General features: G+C 39.1%; 1 protein-coding gene across 2 annotated transcripts in view; it reads right to left on the minus strand.

Annotated features, from left to right (window-relative positions):
• LOC139730981 (uncharacterized) overlaps nt 1–21284 on the minus strand; it is a 41146-nt gene that overhangs the window by 11821 nt on the left and 8041 nt on the right. The window contains exons 1-3 of one of the 2 annotated variants that reach the window (XM_071641861.1): nt 15868–16136; nt 6644–6789; nt 695–3359 (exon numbers count right to left, since the gene is read on the minus strand). In XM_071641861.1, coding sequence (XP_071497962.1) covers nt 695–3359; nt 6644–6789; nt 15868–15972 — 2916 coding nt within the window. In that variant the 5' untranslated portion in view covers nt 15973–16136. Of the gene's footprint in view, nt 1–694; nt 3360–6643; nt 6790–15867; nt 16137–21284 lie in introns of those variants that run through there. The other variant, XM_071641860.1, reaches the window with a different exon arrangement.

A 21284-nucleotide genomic window follows, 5' to 3' on the forward strand; every position in this document is an offset into this window, starting at 1 on the left:
CGCCTTTACACTGAAGCGGGGCTGGGCTGAGCCGCAGCCTTGCCGCGGCCGAGCCTCGCACTGTAAACGGGGTCAAAGATGGAATATTTGTCATGAACATGGGTCACATTCAAATGGCAAGCCATTATTCACAGTGAAACAGGAAAAGTACTGATCTGTACACAGGAAATCAATGGAGCAGTCAAAATCTGAGTGAAATAGACAGTCAAAGTATTGCCTGTTAGAAATCACTGAACTAGTTGTCTTTTAAATGAACTCTCTACCACACTCAAATGCATGGTACCATTCATAAATAAACAAGACAAGAGCAAAATCTAAAATATGGTGAGTTCACAGTGATGTCCATGATAAACCGTGCTGAGTGAATTTTGCACCAAAACAATGACTTTGACCTGTGTATGTTAAGCACATTTATGCAATATCTTCCTCTGCTGCATTGATCATATTCTTACAAAACACTGCTTACACAGTAAATATTCTTTTCACATCTTAATGCAATAAAACCTTCCTAGTAAACAAACAGATATAGTGCTTTCAAATATCTGAAAGAAGACGGAGAGAAAATTACTGTGAAAGTTACTTCAAGAGTGATGATTATGGTAGTTTCTAATCATCACCATGTAAAATTATGTTTCATGCAAAAACAAACAGTAAACAGTGCAAAGAATAAAGCATGCAAGAGTTTGTGGTGTACCTTAGACATGTCAGGATCAAGATGCTGGCCAGGTTTGAAGCCAAAGTAGCCCCAGGAGTCTCCCATACAGCCACTCCCTCCTCCAGGATCACCAATGCCAGGACCAACACCGGCTCCAGCCCCCTGTGAGTAATAGCTGTGCTGGACAGGATTACTGCTGCTATATGCATTGGGGTACATTGCACTGGTACCAGACTCAAAGGCAGATCCTGTATATCCAGGCAGGACTATTCTTGATGTATCTGACACATTGGCTTCTTGTCTGAGGGGCCCCTGGTGCTGGGCAGCTTTGCTTCTGGCAACAGGCTGCTGATACTGCTGGGTCTCAGATGCATCTTCAAAGGTCTGTGCTGTCAAGGGGTTGCTGCTGGTGAACCCTTGCTGAATCGGTTTGAAATGTGAAGTTGATGAGATCAGCTGCTGACGCGAAGAGCCTGCTGGCATGGCACTGCCCCAGGACTGGGAATGCGGATCTTGGATGGGTTCAGAAAAGGTGGCATCAGTTCTCTTCCAGTCTGCCGACAGTAGATGCTGAGTGACAACAGTGCCTTTGCCGGAAGCAAGAAGACTGTTACATAAGCCTTGCTGACTATTGGCTGAAGAGCCATGTTGACTATTCACACTTCCCGAACTGACACCAGAGCATTTGTCTTGAGGGGTGCGGTCGATGTCACAATGCTCAGAAAGCTTGCCTTTGAGATCTACTAGGCTTGTCTCATGACCATCTCTGGGAACCTCCTCAACCCACTCATCTTCAGATATCATTTCATCAGTTTCAGTTCCACGAGGGCTTGAGTTGCCACTGTTTTCTATGTCACTGATACTTCGTGCAAACTCAAAACGTGAAGAGCTTCTGGAACAGAGATATTTGGGGCTATCTACAAGACTGTCCTCAATGATGCTCTGTTCATCTTGAATAGAGCATGAAGCCCCACCACATGGCTGAGGGCTTAAGAGACATTCCAGTGAGCAAACTGATGAAGCTTCTCTGCTCTGTGTACCCTCTGCTCTGCTCTGTGTACTCTCCCACAACTCTCTGATGCTGCTATCATTACAGGGACTCGTGGAGCAGCTGTTAAACTGGCTGTTGTTGTGACTGCTGTATGGACTGCCATACACTCCTCCTTCAATGAAAGCAGATACCTTGGACATTGGCTGGAATCCGGAAAATATACTGTCATCCCATGTTACAATCTTGGGTGGGTTGACTTGTGGTTGCTTGGTTTCATATGTGGCCCACATGGCATTATTCATGTCCAATGAATGAGCTTCACTCATGTTTAGAAGTGAGCTGTCCTTGTGAGACGAACATATCCCCTGCACAAGACTGTCTTCATCAGCACTCACAGAATGATCACTGGGTAAACCAGACATGACAGGTGTGCATGGCTGAACACTTTGTGAGCTATCACTGGGGAGACCCCAAGTTGAACCTGCCTGTCCTGGTGGGCCATGGATGTTGAAGGGATGGGAGTGTGCATGGGTGTGGTCACAGATCCTCAAGAGACTGTCCGTGTTACGACCAGTCCCAATGGGGGCATTGCGGGGCGAGATTGGAGCACTGTCCATTTGGTGGTGATTGATGTCAACGCGAAGTTCTTCAGCTAAAGACGTTGTGTCAGAAGCCTCATCAGCAGCAGAATCTTCCAGCAAACTTTGCGGGCTGGTCTGTCCACTGGAAAGCTGGCAGGCACAAGCTTCGACGGCAGAGTTGGTACCAGTGATGGATGTTGTTGTAGGCAGGCAAGATCTTGCATCATCTCCCCAGGGCTCCAGATGGCCAATGCACAATGGACTCCCTGGCACAAGATTCTTCTCCCAGATGGATGACGAAGGGTGCAGTTGACCTTCGACTGTGGTGGGAGCCATGCTGGCCTCATAATCAGTGTCAGCAATTCTTGTGGAACCTGCACGCCAATCCTTAAGACTATTATGTCTTTCAAACAGGCACCTCTCACTATCATCAGCAAGTTGCTCAGGCCCTTTTGGAGAGCCCTTCACAAAAGGCTGATCATCATCACACTCTTCCATGATGCTACGACACAGGGTTTCAACCATGGTACTAACTGCCTCATCAAGTTTCTCCTCCTCATTGACAGCTTTATCTGTATTCTCCTTGGCTTCCATTGTGAGGACAGCACGATTGGGATCATCTGTCAGACCAGCTTCTTTGCCATCCCAGAGTGACATGTCTGCCAGTCCTTCCCCACTTTCGCTGTACCATTCAGGAAACACGTTCCCCTTTTTTCTTGCATATCTGCCATCGCCTCGCTCTCCTCCACGACTGGAGAATTCCCGTTCTCTGTTGTGCCGCTTTGAACCCTTCTCATGGCTCTGATTGTAGCGGTGACCTTTTCGTCCCTGATACTTTGGAACGACAAATGTAGGGCTCTTGACTCTGTTTCTGGAGAGATTGTTAGGCAGACTTTGAGCTCGCTGATAATGACGTTCTTGGAAAGCGACAGGAGAAGAGCTACCACGAGAGACTGATGCTGAGAAACTCTTTTTAGGCAGTGAGTCCAAGTCATGATTGATGCAGGGGTTGGCAGATATGGAGCCAGTTGAGTTGTTTCGCTTGGGTTTCAATTTCCATGCTCCCTTTGGCTTGACGTCAGCCGCAGCTAACTCTGTCTTATCACTCAGTGATGGAAAGGCCTCATAGTACCTGGAAAAATAAGACAACAAAGGCTCAGAATCACTACTGGATGTCAATCTCTTATGGAGTTCACTGTGAAAATATATGTATGTTACCATTCACACTCCTGACCACAACTTACGGTCTTATGTTTCAATATCTAAAATGCGAAGTCAAGAGAGATTACACTTCTAAGAACACTTCAAATCATAATTTATTAGAAAGCGATAAACCTGTCTACACGTAGAACCGCTTAAGATGCAATCACTAAATATTACAATATCATCTTTATTACATCAAGAGATTGAAGATTACAAAAAAAAATAAAGAATGGTGTGACCACAGTAGTAAAAGATCTAGAATACAGAGCCCTATTTCATAAAAGTTGCAATCAAACATAAGTCTTTGAATATTCAATTCTGATTGGTTAATACCTAACTTATCTTTGATTGCATCTTTCTATGCAACAGGGATGGGATGACCAAATAATTGGCCTTTTTGGAACAGTGTCTAATAACATGTAGCCATGTAAGTAATAAGAAGACACTGGAAAGACTATTGTACACGTCACCAACTTGGGATTTGCCATACATGTACTTTGTATTGGTTTGAGACTTGACAAGTACATACGTACAACAAATGTGAACTATTAGCCCCCTACATTAACGCATCCGCAGAGCATTTTATGCAAGTTATTATCCACAATGATAATGACATACAGTGTACAGATGGCACCATCTGCGTAAAATTTGCCATTCTAGGGATCGACTCTTTCACAGCTATGAAGAAGCAGACCTTAGAGTTCCAGTTACTATTTCATGAATCAAGTTTCAAAACATTCAAAAGATTGAAATCTGGTAAGGAGGTTGTTGAGATACAGAACTTTTTATTTCTGAGGAATAGTAGAATATTCTAATTTTAGATAAATATTTGTATTTTGCCATTTTTCAGACTTTCATGTCGGCGACTTTATCAAGAGTAACATGAAAGACATAATGTAAGAATGGAAGAAGGAGAACTTCAGATTTAACATCACTACCAAAATGACATCTAAATTGTCTGCTATACCCACAATTATAACCACAATACCTGCTAAGACAGTACTGGTGACTACTGTATGAATACACAGTGCCACATTACATGTTCAACGCAAGAAAGGACAAACTGGGGCAATGACAAACATTGTATGTGGTGGGCTGGTGAAAATCGGACCAGCATTGTAAAACAAGGCAAGTGCCAAATTGTGTCTCGCCCATTCGCGTACAAGGAATTAATATTTTTTATAACTCCCAGAAGTTAATTGACCTGCTTATGACCTTTGACCTTGTGGTGACCTCCAACACCCTAAGGGACATTTACCATCCAAGTTTGGTCACAAACGGACAACGGGATCAAAAGTTATGAGCCATAAACGAAATGCACCCTAAAAACTTAACATTGGGCCCTAAAAATTTGTTGACCCCTGTCTGTGACCTTTGACCTTGTGGTTACCTTCAACTTCCCAAGAGACATCTACCATCACCCAAGTTTGATTGCCATTGTAGCAACATGTGCTGAGTTACGTGTGATAAGAGAGTCTTGCAAGTAAACTTTAACGTATGACCTCAAATGACCTTTGACCTTATCATGTGACCTCTTACAGCACCATAACATGAAGGTACCCCCAGTGCATCCATCACCCAAGTTTGATTGCCATTGTAGCAACATGTGTCGAGTTACGTGTGATAAGAGAGTCTTGCAAGTAAACTTTGACGTATGACCTCAAATGACCTTTGACCTTATCCTGTGACCTCCAACGGCACCATAACATGAAGGTACCCCCAGTGCACCTATGACCCAAGTAAGGTTGTAATCCAAGCAACTTATGTGAAGTTATTTGTCAAAAGAGAGTCTTGCAGGTAAACTTCAACATAGAATAGAGTCCTGCACATACTCTTTAATATATGACCTCAAATGACCTTTGACATCATCACATGACCTCCGACAACACCATAACATGAAGATACCCCTAGTGCTTCTATCACCTAAGTGTGGCTGCCATTGCTGTAACAGCTGCCAAGTTATGCATCATAAGAGAGTCTTGCAGGTAAACTTTAACATTTGTGACGGACGACGGACGGACAACGGATGGACGCCATTTGGATCCCTTAGTCTCGCCTTCACCTCCAGTGGGCGAGACAAAAAGTGGAAATGGTTGCGTAAACTGCATCCAGTCACAGTATGTTTCCCACAGATATATTTACATGTGAAAATTTGTACAGTCTGTTAGGTGAATTCACTAGTGTGGCATTATCAGTAATGGAAAAAAAATCCTAGGGTCTGATGACAAAAGAGATTAAGAACATGCCAAATTCAGCATTGCTATTAGTTAATGCACATCCATATGTTTCCACTACAGAGAGTGAGACACGGAGACAAAGACAGACAGACAGACAGACAGACAGACAGAGAGGGGAATAGAAGGATATGTGTGAGAGAGAGAGGAAATGTGATACCAGTTTTGGGATAAATAGCATGAATCAGCAACATCTCTTTGAATTTTCAGTGTCTCAGGAGTAAACCATGACAGATGACTGTAAAAGTGAGGGTGATAACAGGCCAAGAGAAAGAAACAAAATGATGTCAAAATGATGGATAGGCTAGGAGATGGATACTAACCTACACACAAAATCACCTCTGACTTTTATAGTATATTCATGGAAATAAAAATTAATGGAAAGGCAAAGGGCACCATAGGAAGGCATGATTGCCTTTAGACTTACACATTACAACCTTACAAGCCTTGTATGATGGTTATAAATGCATTTTAAATGCAGAGGCTTGTATACGGCAGTCCCTTTTAAAAGCTATTCAGATGCTGCATGTTATTATGCCTTGTCTATAGATTTTAAAAACAAGAGGGAGCAAAGAGAGGAATGTTAAAGGGATGGTATAGTTTTGGTTGAGATGGGGATTACAGGTTCCCAACTTTTCTGTGAGATACTGAGAAACCTCTTATGAAATATGAAAGAACATACAATTCTAAGAAGAATTCAAAGTTTATTTGATGAAAATTGGTTTTGAAATGGCTGAGATATTCAAAAATGAAATAAAACAAAGTGGTCCTAATAAAAGGAGGGTCCCACCTCCTATTACAACCTCTTTGTTTTTGGATATCTTAGCTATTTCAAAACTGATTTTGATCAAATAACCTTTGAATTCCTCTTAAAATTGTACGTTCTTTAATATTTCATGAGGTTTCTCATTGTCTTCAAAAAAGAAAGGAAAACTGAAGCCCCACCTCAACCAAATCTATAATCCCTAAAGGGTCATACCTCTCCTTCTCGTCAGCTGGATCATCTGAGTGGGGTGTGTTGGTATGGTCTGGTGAGTGGCTTGGTGAAGTGTTCTCCTCCCGCTCCTCTTGGACTTTCTTCAGTTTGAGACAGAGTTCCTCCACAAGGCCTTCAATCCCACAGTCCTATCAGGCAAAAAGACATTACAAGACAAATTACAATTATTAAAGATGGCTTGACATATCCGTCATCTACAGAATGTTATCTCTTTAACTTTTTTTAGCAAGCTGGTCATACTGTTATGTGGGGATTCTGCAAGCAATCTTCTACTCATTCTCTTTTAGAACATTTGGATGTCATATGATCTTTTTTCATACCAGTAGGATACTGCTAATCTATTGTTTTACCAATGCACAGCCTTAAATATTGACAAATAAAAGACATTAGAGGGGAGGAAACAGAAACATAAATACTGAACTTTGCACAGAAAAGGAAATTATTCAACATGAATGTATAAACGAAACTAAAGATTCTGATATTATACAGAAAAACTATAAAGCATTATGTACGTTTGAAGATACAGAAAAAAAAATGAATGATACAACTTGGCTATATTAAGATTAGAGAACATTGAAAGTCAGCAATAAACAAAAGGATTTTCTTACAATTACAAAGAAGTAATTCCAGGCATAAAATATTAGATGGTGCTTCCATGCTGGAAAGCTTCTGAACATGATTACTAGACAGACTCCAGAAGCTTAAATCTAATCAATACTGAAAAGTGATATGATTACATAGTAAGTTCAGTCTGTCAGACATACACTGCACTCCACACAAACACTACATAGACGTATAGCAACATGAAGCCTAGATACAACTGTGGCCTTCACTAGCAAAGCAGCCCAGTCTTTTACCAGCAGGAGAATCTGTGACTAAAAGTCCTCAGAGTCTAGATACGTAGTATGACATGTTGACTGTGGTGAGTAATCTCATTACTTAGCAGCAACAAGAGGTCAATCTGTCTGAAGTTGATTACCGGCCATGGGCACAGGCAGTTAAAACTGTGACACTGATAGCACGCAATAACAGCCTTTCAAGCCCAGAGTACTAGTAAAGTGGTAGCCCACATATTGTATATAATACAGCCCTGTTTTCATCACATTAATCAAAAAAAAAAAAACAAAAAACCAAGGATGAAGTACAAGTATACACATGTACAGTTGTATAAATGTATGTCATTTCCATACCCACACTTCCCTGCATTCAACCTCTTTTAAGATTAAAAAAAAAAAAAAACCCACTTATCTTAAGACTGAAGTACTTGAATACCTCAGATATCAAAGTGACACGTGTATGTAATCACTTTACACAGGCATACAATAAGAGGAAAAACTGGACCCAATTTTCTTATTATTTTTTTTCCCCACCACATCTGAAGTACAAGTGAATGTGATTTACATATCTAACTCAAATGCAGACATCTCTTGGAGAAATTAAGATATGATTGTTTTCTTTTCTATAAGCAATTGAATATCTTTCCCTCAGAGAAATATACTCACTTCCCTGTCCCACTATCAAATCAGGGAAATCTAGAGCTGTGTGCATTACTTCAGTGCTTTCAATGAATGTACATGTAGATAACTTCTGAATATGAGTCATCTGACATTTCCTTGAGTTCATGAACTTCAAGGTAACATTGTTGCAGCAAAAAAAGAATGTACATTTTAAAGGTACATTGCATTATCAAAGTACATGTAGGAAGATAAGTAATTAGGGCTTACTGACTGTAAGTCAAATTGCATAAAGCTACGATCTGTACACTTACAACCCCCCCCCCCCCCCCCCCCCCCCCCCCCCCCACAGGAGATCTTCAATATACATGATGTACTTTAACCCGTTGAGGACAGTTTGATTTTGCTACAACACGCATTTCCCACAGTGGGTTAATAGTGACCGACAAAACTAAGTTGTAAGCTAGAAAAGGACTACACTGTTGCTACATTGAATAAGAAGAAATGTAATAAAGTGTAGTGTGAAAAGTAAAAACTATCATTGCATGTAGACCTGTAGCAGCACAGTCCCTGTACTGTACATAAACTAATAAGAGATCATAGTGACATATGAATGGGAATACAGCAAGTTACCCAGAGTAGAGGGCATGGTAGATTCATACATCATGAGTTCCACGTGCTGTTATTCAGCTAACAACGTTTCTTCCACGTGTACTCAATGAGTCATATCCACTTTGTAGTCTGTTTGCCACACGACGCCTAGCAATGACTTGACCACAAACTCCCACAAACTTGACACAACTTGTACTAACTGACAAAAAAAAGAGGAAAAAGTTAGCTGTCAATGTCAAGCGTAACATTCCTCAAAATTTGCACTGTCACTGAAAAATGGAAGAATGACTGCACCAAAAGACATTAAAGTGCAGTGACCAAAGTTTAGGTTCAAATGTATTGTTTGTGTAATGTGCTTCAGTGTCATTTGGCTACTCATGATTAAGACTAACCATGAAGTTGATTCAGGCTGGGATTTATCAGGGTCATCAGGGCTCTTTGTTCTCAATGACATTGGCACTATGTTGGGACTTGAAATGTCAGCCTCAAACACAATTTCAGGTTATGACAAATGTGACTGAGAAAGACAGCTGCTGATTTTAGTGGTAATTTAGGCGGAAGTACCAGCGGTTGAGGGTACGCAGTTGAAACATGTTCATGGCCAATATTCTGGCACTGGTTGCTTCATCTTGAATTGTTTTGTCTGCATTTCAAGACAGAAATGTGATAGTGTAATTGGCAATCCACTATATATCACACACTAAAACATGAGTGAACGCATGGACATTGAGTAGCATCCAGAGAACGATAGAGCACAAGCTGCCGTTAGTAGTTCTTTGATCATTATCTCTATGTGCTTGGAATGATTTATCTACAGTGTACAAAGGCTATACAACTGAGAGACATGAGCAATAGGTCCTCAGAAGTCAAATTCATGCTTTCCAATCACAGTCTAAAAAAATATACACAAGCAAGGAGTTGCACATACCTAAAATACTAAACCCCTAATTGTCATTTTTGTGTTCATTCTCTACTGAAGGCCATTGATTCTCTATTTATAGCATGTCACATTGTCTATTACATATCAGAGCATAAAGGATTTTCAGGCTAGCTTAGCATTGGTAAATCAGTTCACATTGTGTAGTCCACAAGAATGGTAACTGACTTTTAGTCAGTGCAGTACAATCAAAACTATTTATATCACTTCATCTTGGCAGAGTACTAACATGATTCAAAGCAAAAACAAAACAAAGGGTCAGACAAAAAGTGCAATTACCTGCAAATAGGAAAACATGTTAAACACAATAGCTTTTCACAAGGTCAGCCATGAAAGGCACACATTATCAGCATCGTGTTTTCTGATTCTATGATACTGTTGCCAGCATCTTGACACAATGCACAATGGTGATATGAAACAAACTTCATGAATAAATGGTTAAAAAAAATTATAAATCCCAACGATGACCGGAAGTCTGCCCATTCTAAGTTACGAGTGACAAAGTAACTACATGGCAATCCCAAATGAAGAGTCTGTGACCAGGTTTATGGTACAAAGACATTGTGTTTTAGTTGTGTTATTTTCCATTAAAATGGTCATGTTCTTCAGGTATAGGCCTACACAATCACACAGTAGCTGCTTCAGGAGTGCCACTAACTATGCAAAGGGAAGTATAACAAATAAAGTTATTCCTCACCCCCCACTCAAAAAAAGAAAGAAAACACACACACACACACACACACACACACAAGAAAAATAAACACAATAAAACAGATGGCTTGAAAGTGTTAACACTAATCTGCAATGAATGCTTAAACTTTAAAGCCCTTTGCTAACATTTGCAAATGGGGGAAAAAACAGCTTTAGTGGTTCAAAATACATAGTTCTAAAATGTGAGTTAGGGATGACAAATACCTGCAACATAAAAATATTAATCAGTATAATTAATGTTAAGTATTGTTAAATATGTACAAAATTTGAACACTAGTTTTAGCAAAAAACATTTCTGAAATTGACCGTCACTGTGACAGTTATTGAGAAAATCAGTGAAATCGCCTAATATTTGTGGCTTTATTGTGAAATTTTTGTATAGTCGAGTGTTTTGAGTTACAACTGAACTAGTCTATGTGCATTAAATGTGATTTCTTCAAACATCTTTTTAAATCACTGCTCTCAATGTTAAAAAGTGGTTTTAAAGGCTCAACAACTTTTACTTAAAGGAGAAGTCCGGACGATTTTGAAAAAAATTAACCAAAATCTACATAAATAAAGGACCATAATGACTAAGTTTCATTGAAAAAGACCCTCCCAACTCGCCACAATCGATTTTTTAGCATCACTAATTTTGAATCGTAACCGTTCGATTTCTGTACGCCGGCGAGAAAGATCACATGACAGTGTGACGTATCATCCTCACATTGCTTTTTGCTTGGAGCGTCAGCTGGCTCGGGGGAGCCCTGCTTGAGCAACGGTGATACGGGCCAAGCAAGCGGTAGTAGCGTACCGCTCAACAGTCTCTGACCACACAGCGGATGCACGCGGCATGATCTATTGCTTCATTAAAAAAATGCCGATGTGTCAAGTGTTAGGGTGTTGTCAATACTTCAACTTTACTAGTAAGTCTTCAAATTGAAGAAATATTTCGATTTTAAATTGATATTTATCCACGATACTACCTTATCATGATCCTGAATGCTACAACACGCAGCCCCATTACGCTGTGTGTATTGGGCTGCTGGTCGTAGTTACCGGAGCGGCGCGGCGGGCGGTACCAAGCTGGCGCTGGCGTTTCTTCCGCAGTTCAAGTTGCATGTATACTGTCGTATTTTATCACTGTCAGACACACTTTTCAACAGTCTCGGACAACAAAAGAGGCAATAATTCTGACATTGACAGACTGATTTCAGATTGTTCACACTCCGAAGTCGAAAAAACGATCGCGGATTGTGATAGCACTTGGCAGCAGCAGACGTAAATGTATGCCTGAACAGCCCGACAACAGCTAATGCATTGTAAGTGATGGGGTGGACACTAATAAGTACGGCAGTATTATAATACATACATATTTCAATTTAAACGAAAATCTTATAGCATTGCAACTATTTTACATTAATCTTTGAAGATTTTATATAGATATATAACGAAAATTATTTGAATAAAGGAATACAGCGTTTGGCAACAGCACTCCTAAATCGGTGTACGGTCTCCTGCAGTAGCACCGACAAGGCACACCTATGCAGGCATGCAGATACCGCCCGCAGTCAGCAGTGCAATGGGAGATCGATGCGTAGCTGGGCTTCGCTCGCGGTGCTCTCAGCTGAGGAAACTGCGCCTGATACGTCACGCGCAATGCATCCTGGGACAGATAGTACGAAGGGCTGCTCGCGACGGATTCGAACATGAAGAATTACCTTATTTTAAAAAAAAATCATGTAGTAAATGTATAGATCTGATGGTCTTTTCTCGTCGTTAAAAAGGGTAATAGGTTCATGAAATATTGTTCTTTACACACGAAACGGCTGATAATCGTCCGGACTTCCCCTTTAAAATCTATGCAAAAACACACATTATGCATAATAGTCACACGCTGTATACAGGGTGCTCCAAAATACATTTTATAACATACAGGATGTCAGCCTTTCTAATAAGAAATTGCACATCACATTTGTAAAGTCACTCCTGTGCATGGAATAAGATTGAACTGTAAACCATTGTTCAGAAGAGGGTATCATTAGGGGCATTTACATTATCCTTAACAGTATCACAAAAACAAACACTTTCTGTTTTACAGGGGCAGAAAATGCATGTGCACACACACACACACAAACACACACACACACACACACACACACACACAAAAACACACACACACACACACACACACACACACACAAATATTCCCTAATATTCAGTCTTTTTGGTAAATATATGTGTACTGTGCACACCCAACTTGCCTCTGTCTTTGAGCAGAGGCCACTGATCTGTGTGATTCTTAATAGATCAGTGGTATGGGCAGGTACATTGTAGGCAGGAGACTCCATGCACCAAGGATGGATATGACATGACTAAAATCCATAATGAAAATAGTGAGCCGGGGAGAGAGCATTTACACAAGCAAAAAAAAAAAAAAAAACCCTGAATAAAACAGCCAAGTTAAACTTCACCTTTGAGGAGGGTTTTTCCCTCACAACCAGCAGTTGCCTGCATGTAGCAACTCATGACCCCCCCCCCAAAAAAAAAAAAAAAAAATGGAAAACAATACATGAGAAAAAAAAAACCTGTGGTTTATCAGCAGCAGTGTAAATCCTCCTATGATTCACTCTTTATCAAGAAGTTAAAAACAATCTGTGATGTTTCTATTTCTATTATTGTGTGAATATGAATACATAAATGTATTGGAATATATGCAAGATTTTAAAATGTCTGATGCTACAAATAATGTAGGCCAGATTAACTGAGTAACTACATATAATCCTCAATTACATGTATTAGTCACTACATTATCTAGGAATCAAATTTAGTTTGGATAAACCCAGATAATCAAAGATCATGTCAGGCTTGGAAGAGTACTGGGTCATTATGATTGGGGTGACACCAGCAGTGTTTCAGACTTGACCTCATAGCAGCACTGATGTCTGAACACTTTTTCTGTAAATGCTGCAAAACAGTGATTCTCAAATTTAGCCATTTACAAACAACATCAACAACAACAACAACAACAACAACAACAACAACAACAACAACAACAACAACAACAACAACAACCTCTTAGTGGGGAAATGGAGCTGACACATCTGAGTCATTCATTGAGAAATTAGATTCCAGCATACAATGTATATCTGAGAGAGTATTTCAAAGAAGCCATGTACACGAATATTTTTTTACACCAGCTGTAAAGTCACACACCTTCCAAGGTACACGGTGTAGATGTCATCCATTATCATGTCCTTATACCTCTAAACTACAAGTGGGACCCCCAGGGCATGTGGATAGAGCATAAATCACAAGAAACATTTTGTAGTTTAAATAATCAACTAATACAGATTGCTAACTTTCAAGTGTGTCTACACAAGGCTATTCAAAACTACAAACTAATTATCAAAGTTTAAAACTTCAAGTTACATGTATCATATCTTTTAAGATGAGGAACATCACGAGAACTGAACTATTTTCATGCATAATCATCATACAGACACACTAATCGACAGTATGGACAATAATCTCAATGTGATGTACCTCTATTTAAAAAAACAACAACAAAAAACAGAAAAGACCAAAAAAAAAAAAAACTTTACTACATTCCATTGGTAATCCCTGGAAAACAGAAAGTGCACGTACACAAAGGAATGGTAAACCCTCAGACATAAATTTACTGACTTTTACCCACATATAGTGCCTCTAATCAGCACCACTTTGTACAACAGAGCCATGTAATGTAAATTCTTAAATTTCAAAAGAATAGTGCAGATCACATGAACACACTGATAAATCAAAGTACATGATAAGACACTATATTATCTGATACTGTCTTATCCCAACCTCTGCATGAACTTTAATATTTCAGTAACCCCCCCCCCCAAAAAAAAAAAAAAAAAAAAAAAAAAAAAAGGAGAGGGAAGTTGGACTAGCATGAGCTCATTGTGCAAAAGAGCTCACAGCACTTATTTCCAGACAGATCAAATCTCACTGCAGTGGAGAGATTAAATCTGGAAGTTACAATGTTTCAAGTGAGTCATCTTGAATGACCTCTGTACTGTACACTATCACGAGGCATGTTCTGTCAGGTTAGAGTTAAAAAGGATTCATTGCAATAAAAACCCTTAACCATATTTTTCTAGATCAAAATGTAAAAATCTGTCCCAAGAAGGAAGTCTGTAGTATTTTTTTAACCTTTCTTTAGTCCTGCAGCTCAGTTGCCTTCAATGTGAACATGCAAATCTGAGACACACATGGCTGTACAAAATGTATTTTGAAGTACAAAATTGTCAACAGTTTCAAAACTACACAAAAGACTATGAAGTGAGCACAATATTATGCACATTTAGTATGTATGACTGAATTAGTACAGGAAATATGGAGCAGTAATTGGTGGAATTCCAGCAAATACATTTTCTCTCAGTACAGAACAATTTTAACTACAGGTACAGTGTAGCATCTTTACTTGAATTCATTGATCACTATTCAGCACACAGTAACCAGCATCGTAGCACAATCAGAAAGACAATTATACTAATAATAGATTACCTAATTTGTATATTTGTTACAATTTTTCCACTTTTTCCTTGCAATAATGGCCCTTTTCTATATAATATTTCAATGATTTTCATGTATATCACATCAAACCTTAAAGTAACATTTGTAATATATAAGCCATAGTTGGTGATACTGTGGAGCATTTACGTGTATCAAAAACAAACATGGACTGACTTAATCTAAATTTCAATTATTTTTGTCAAATATCGATTTTTTGGTACAGAATGATTGAAACATGCTTTATACAGTGGCAAACATAAGCCACAGGGGAAGTTTAAATCTACTTTATGACTTAAAATGCAAATTATGCACATGTGACAAACAACCATAGTACAAGCACATGTACATGTATCACATGCCCAACAAATATACGTGCATGTACATTGTAGGCCTACAATTTGTACATCCAATAATAAATGTTTGCTTGTACATATAATGCAAGGTACTGTAGGTCCTACATGTACATGTACATGTAACCTCAACATATATTTCACTGAGCTGTTTACTGACCTACATAAAGTGTACTTACAATTTACTATTTTGGTCAATTTAAGCCTTTGATATTCACTATTGTGTACAGAATGCATATTAATCGCTATATTTTTGATGTAGGATAACATCATCTACATGTGTATGTCAGGAAACTTGCTGTACAGTTGTATTGCGTATGGCACTTGTGCAAGTTCATGAAAAACAAGTCAGTACATCTAATGTGATACAAATGCATTTTCTTGTGTCCTACACATATGAAACATTGAAGAGCTACATGTACAATGCAGAGAGTGTGAACATTTAATCTTTGATTCTCTAATATCAAAGATAATATACATCATGTAAAATCATACTTATTCCAGTCATTTGCCCACACGTGCATTACTGTTGGTAATATTAAGTCTACATCTGAGGCTACACTTGGCCACAAGCAGCAGTCAAAACAATCTTTAACCTACCATGGCACACAGTAGAAAGCAACAAGTTAAAAATCCAACAGAGGCAGGAATTGATGAAATGTTGTCTGATTCAACAGCTGTGGTATTATTCCAGCAATATAACATCCACTGGCCGCTGGTTGAAATGCTTCACATGCAAACTACAGAAAGAAGGAAGAACTAGCTGAACTGTTATGATGCAGCTATCCCAAGCAGATGATGTAAATAGAGGGAAGACGGTGAGCCCCACTGTTCGGCATAACATGATACCCGCTGTAAATGCCAATGGAGGTGCCATGTGAAGACAGGAAGCATCTGTTTCGCACGCATGTAAACATCAGCAACTCCTTACATCACTGTCGCTCTTTCTCTCTGTTTCTTTCGCAGACCTTCCACTCCCGCCCCCTTAAATCCCTCCCTCAGATTACCACAGCATCTTGATCGCGACCCAAAACAGAGCTACGGAGCCATTATCGTCACTGACTGTCGTCATCTCAAACATCATTGCTACCATCACGGGGCCAACACCCACCCCAACCCAAGACATTTCAGCCTCTTCCGACACCCAGTTGTGCCCCTGAAAGCTGGCTGGGGTAATACCATTGGGCTGGCATCACAAGACCTTTGCTGTCTCCACACCAAGAGGCATTCATTGTCCTGCCTGAGGACAATTCCAGGACTTCACTTCACACAAAACCTCGGGTACTGTTACCTTTCACACCCAGTTATAATGTCGTCATTTGACATCCTCCAGTCCAGATCTACACATAAAGATTCATTTTATATGAACAACTTTGTGCTGTGTAAGGCTGATGTGAATTCAGTAAAATATCACAGCAGCAAACTGACATTAATCAGTTTCAAGTATGTCATTCTTTTTTTTTTTACTCGTTTTTTTTTTTTACAAGGGTATATTTGACAGGTAGAGACATGCCACATTGATTAGAGTGACACCAAGTGATAATGAGATTAGACTTTCATTTGCCTGTGTGACATTACTCAAAGTTTGCCATCATGTATCGTACTGATAATAGTTTTCAAAAGACCAATTGGCTTTGATAAACACAGCTTTTGTCAATGAAATGTGAAACTGAGAAGAGATAATGACATTGCGTATCCTTGCTAGCACTAGTCAGGATGATTGTGAGGGAACTAGCTCCCAAGTTTGATGTTCACAATGCACCTCTCCCAAGTTGTGTATGATGCAGTGCTGCTGCATACCACAAATTCCTCCACACTTGTCTGGCATTTACAAGAGGCATGTTGGCTATGCCTGTGCACACGGGCCATGACATGTGTATCGGAGAGGGTAAAGTACATACACACAGAATAAAAGAACAAAACCTGCATCCAGCGAGTAGCATGGCACACACAGAAAGATATAGGGACACTCAGCCAAGGTGGAACTGCCTATATATGGTCTAATTAGGTTGACAGGCATATCATGTGCAGGACTGAGAAGGGGGGAGGGAGGAAAAAGCAAAATACAGGGAACTTGGCATGACATAGATCTCATACAAACATTCTCACAAATCATGTTCAATAGGTGAGCTGCCTTCATTTTGTGGGCTATTAAAACCTTCTGGAGAATAGATAAAAATATTACCATGCTACAGATTCCTTCCTGTGGATTTTTTTGATTCTGATTCCCTCTTTGTACTGTCTTCAAGCAAAAGGATTCTAAAGCACCTCCACAATTCCTTGGTTTAGGCCTATACACTAGCCCTGTTGGCAAGCCTTCCCAATTTTGAACATATAACACAAACTAATGTCAATTGTTATCACAATAGGACAAGCCCCGCAAAAGCTCAGAATAATCCCAAAGTTTGGCATAGAATATAAAAACATCTCTGAATTTCCTATGAATTCCTCTGAATACTTGAGGCATCTTCGTGTCACACTAAAATAGCTTATTTCACATAAATGTAAATAACCATTGTGATAGCAAGCAGTATGTTGTGATATGTACGCTGTAACTGAAGGTGTTATGATTGGATATTCAAAACATGCTGGTTTCCTGACTCTATTGAATTTGATGGATTTTCTTCCGATAACCCAAGTAACCAGTTATTTCATCCACTAACAATGTATACAAATAGCCTATGCAATGAAATTCAATACAAAAAAAAAAAAAATCAAATTTCCATTCACTTTTAGTTCTTGCTATGTCGAGCATACCTCGGAAAAAGTTTCTAGTCATCAGTAGCAGCTTTAGTTACATAAATATGCACAAAATTTGCAATTGTTGGTAAAATGGTCTATAAAGGTCATTTCTTTGAGATCCTCCCCTATAACGAAACATCAACACACATTCACTCGTAAGGAATCATGAACATCTCATGTCTTAGCATAAATTACATTCTATGAATTGTGTCAAAAAAAATCGGTTACACCTCGTTATTCCGAAGGTTCATTATTCCGAAGGCTCTTTATTCCTTAGATTCGTTATCCCGAAGGTTCATTGTTCCGAATTTCATTTTCGGATTAACCAATCTTCGGAGTAACGAACCTTCGGAATAACGCTACAAATTTTTGGATTAACGAACCCTTTTTCATTTTCGGATTAACAAACCTCTAGGTACAGGGAATTTGCGTGTTTCGGATTAACGACCCTTCGGAATAATGAACCTTCGGAATAGCGAACCTCCGGAATAACGAACAGCACCCAAAATATCACATCTTACTGAGAACATATTGTACATGTAATTAGAAATTATGTTCATGTTACATGTATGTACCCTAATCATTGATGATTAATGAGGAAGATAAGGAAAATTCTAAACCATGAGCTTCTTCATACATATACATGTACATTGCTCATCATCGATGAGAGTTTTGATCAAAGAGCACTAGCGTACTCAACAATATAAGGGTACAGATTTGTGTGTAGCTTGTGATAACCCCAGCTAGTTTATGAACACACATTGTACACATTAGGTAAAGTATGTAATTTCTCCTGACACAGACAGTGCAGCTACAAATGTCCAATCTACACTTTGTACTACCACTTTTAGTAGCATGCATCTCTTTTAAAACACACACAATGTAGGCTTAGCCGCTAGCATACAGTATACAACTGTATGTATTTAAGGTTGTTCTCTAAGGTTTACTGGTAATCACGACTCCAACCTTTGCTGAGAACACATTTGGAAAGAGTTGCTAAATACCTGAACCTGTTGCATAGGACCTTACTCAGATTGTCTTTGTGATCTGAATGCGATTTTGCTTGATGATGTACACAATGTGTTCATTATATCTTGTCACTAAACTCAAATTTTTCATTCCAATTTCGATATTCTCATCAGTGTATGAATCTATACAGTATTACTGTATACTGCGCATTCAAAATACAAGCCATCTGGCATATGTGGCAAGATGATATGTTATACAACCACATGCAAGGTTGTGATACTAGGTGGTAGGAAAACATAAAGTGTTGCAATAGTAACTTGCCTGACGCACTGGCAAGGACAGAAAGAAAGACAAAAAAAAAATGAATGTGACCTACACTGTACTGTACATTTCTACACGCAGCGCACAAAGGTATAATTGTACATGTTATCCTACAATATCTAATTGTTCACACCTGTACATTTCATTACCAAAAGTGCACAGCGGAGAGACAACATACACTATTGTAGCTTGTACTTCATTTTGAAAGACCTTGTTTGCAAAATAGACTGTGTATTGTTCTGCAGAGTTTTTGTAGGTAATCTCATACGCAGGTATCACTCATGCATACAATTACATGTATTTCCTACTGTCATGATTCCTTCCATGACGTACAAAATGAAATACTGCCTAGAGGTGTACATTACAATGGCTACAGGTTAGGTTCAAACTTTTAATCCGTGAACTTGCACTCACCCCTGACAGATTTTCCAGTGGTTGCTGCAAACTTGGCAAGGTGATGCAATGCAGGGCTTTCTTCTTTTTGTTTGCTTGTTTGTTTGGTTTTTTTTTTTGTGAGCATGCATACTGTATACGCTATAATTTTCGCGTACATAAATTTTCGCGAATTACCGCTGTCACACATTTTCGCGAGTGGTTAAATTCGCGATTGGGGGACCAGAGAAAATATGAAGTGGCAAAGAAAGTGTGAATTTTCAACTTACTAGCAAATAAGAATGATACTAGTTATACACTGCATGAAAAAAACTTACCAAACTCTGCGAACTAGTAAGTTAGAATTCAACATTTTGGTTAAGTCCATCGCGCTAGATTTCTGACGAGTGGTCCCCTTGCGATAATGGATTGGCTCTCTACAGTATTCGTAAGTAGACGCGGACGTGCGTAAACAAGCTTAGCCAGTACTTGTATGGTCTGTTCGGTAAGTCGTGACATGGTATACTAGTACTGAAATGTTCGTATCATGAAGGCAAGGGATTCATTTTGGCAGGTAATATTTTCATGTGTTGTTAATTTCGCGAATAGCTCCCGACTCGCGAAATTCCCGAAAATAAAACCCCTGCGAAATATATAGCGTATACAGTAATGCATACAATGTATTAAATATCATATACTACAATGTACAAAACAACCAGTCAGACACTATGGTTCATACAACATGTAAAAACTATATCACCTTGTTTAATTCTCATTGGGGTATGGTATAATACAGGATTTACTTTGAAAATAAGGGAATGACTACATGTACATATAAATAATAGGTACAGCTAAATTAGCACCCTGTAATGAAAATATACTTCATAAAAGGAGCCTTGGAGCTATGCAATAATTCAGGGTAAACAAATAGATGGTCCACAACTTAAAATTTGAGCATGCTACAAGTCCTGATTTCAACAATTATATTGCAGAAATTGAATGTGCACGGAGAGCACATCAGAGTGTGTAGCGCACAATACACTCTATTTCACAACTTATCTCCCATTGTGCTGCTAATGTTCAATATTCTGTTTCATATTTTGCACCAAAAATTTTCAAAATAGTTTGATGTTTCTCAAGCTCTGAACATGTTTTTCATATGTTTGATTACATTTTATTTGGAGCATGTTGCCAATTCTAGAGGATGTTGTACAGCATGTTGCCGGATTTTGAGGATGTTGCACAAGAATTTGAGCATTGCAGTGGCATGATCCACCCTCATGGATCACCCTGAAACACTATACCCCATGAACTCTTTTACTGTATGTGCAATGTACAGTGTATACAACTGGGCATGCATCACATCAAAAGAGCTCTAATGTTACAATATTTGTATAAAAGTCAATGCTGAGTTGTCCTTCAGTTTTAGAATGCAATTTTCCACTGCACAGATACAAAAGTTGTAGCATTGGGTTCATACTGGGTCATGACTTTGGGTACTACAATATAGTGTTCAAACCACCATGACTACAAATAAACCATTACAACAAAAATGAATTGAATAAAATTATCACCTGGATGAATGCAGAAAATGCAGAGAACTCTTCAAGGGT

This window comes from Diadema antillarum, unplaced genomic scaffold, assembly GCF_040938485.1.
Source record: "Diadema antillarum isolate AM-2024a unplaced genomic scaffold, OU_Dant_1.0 seq00000347_RagTag, whole genome shotgun sequence".
In the NCBI taxonomy this organism is placed as follows: Eukaryota; Metazoa; Echinodermata; class Echinoidea; order Diadematoida; family Diadematidae; genus Diadema; species Diadema antillarum.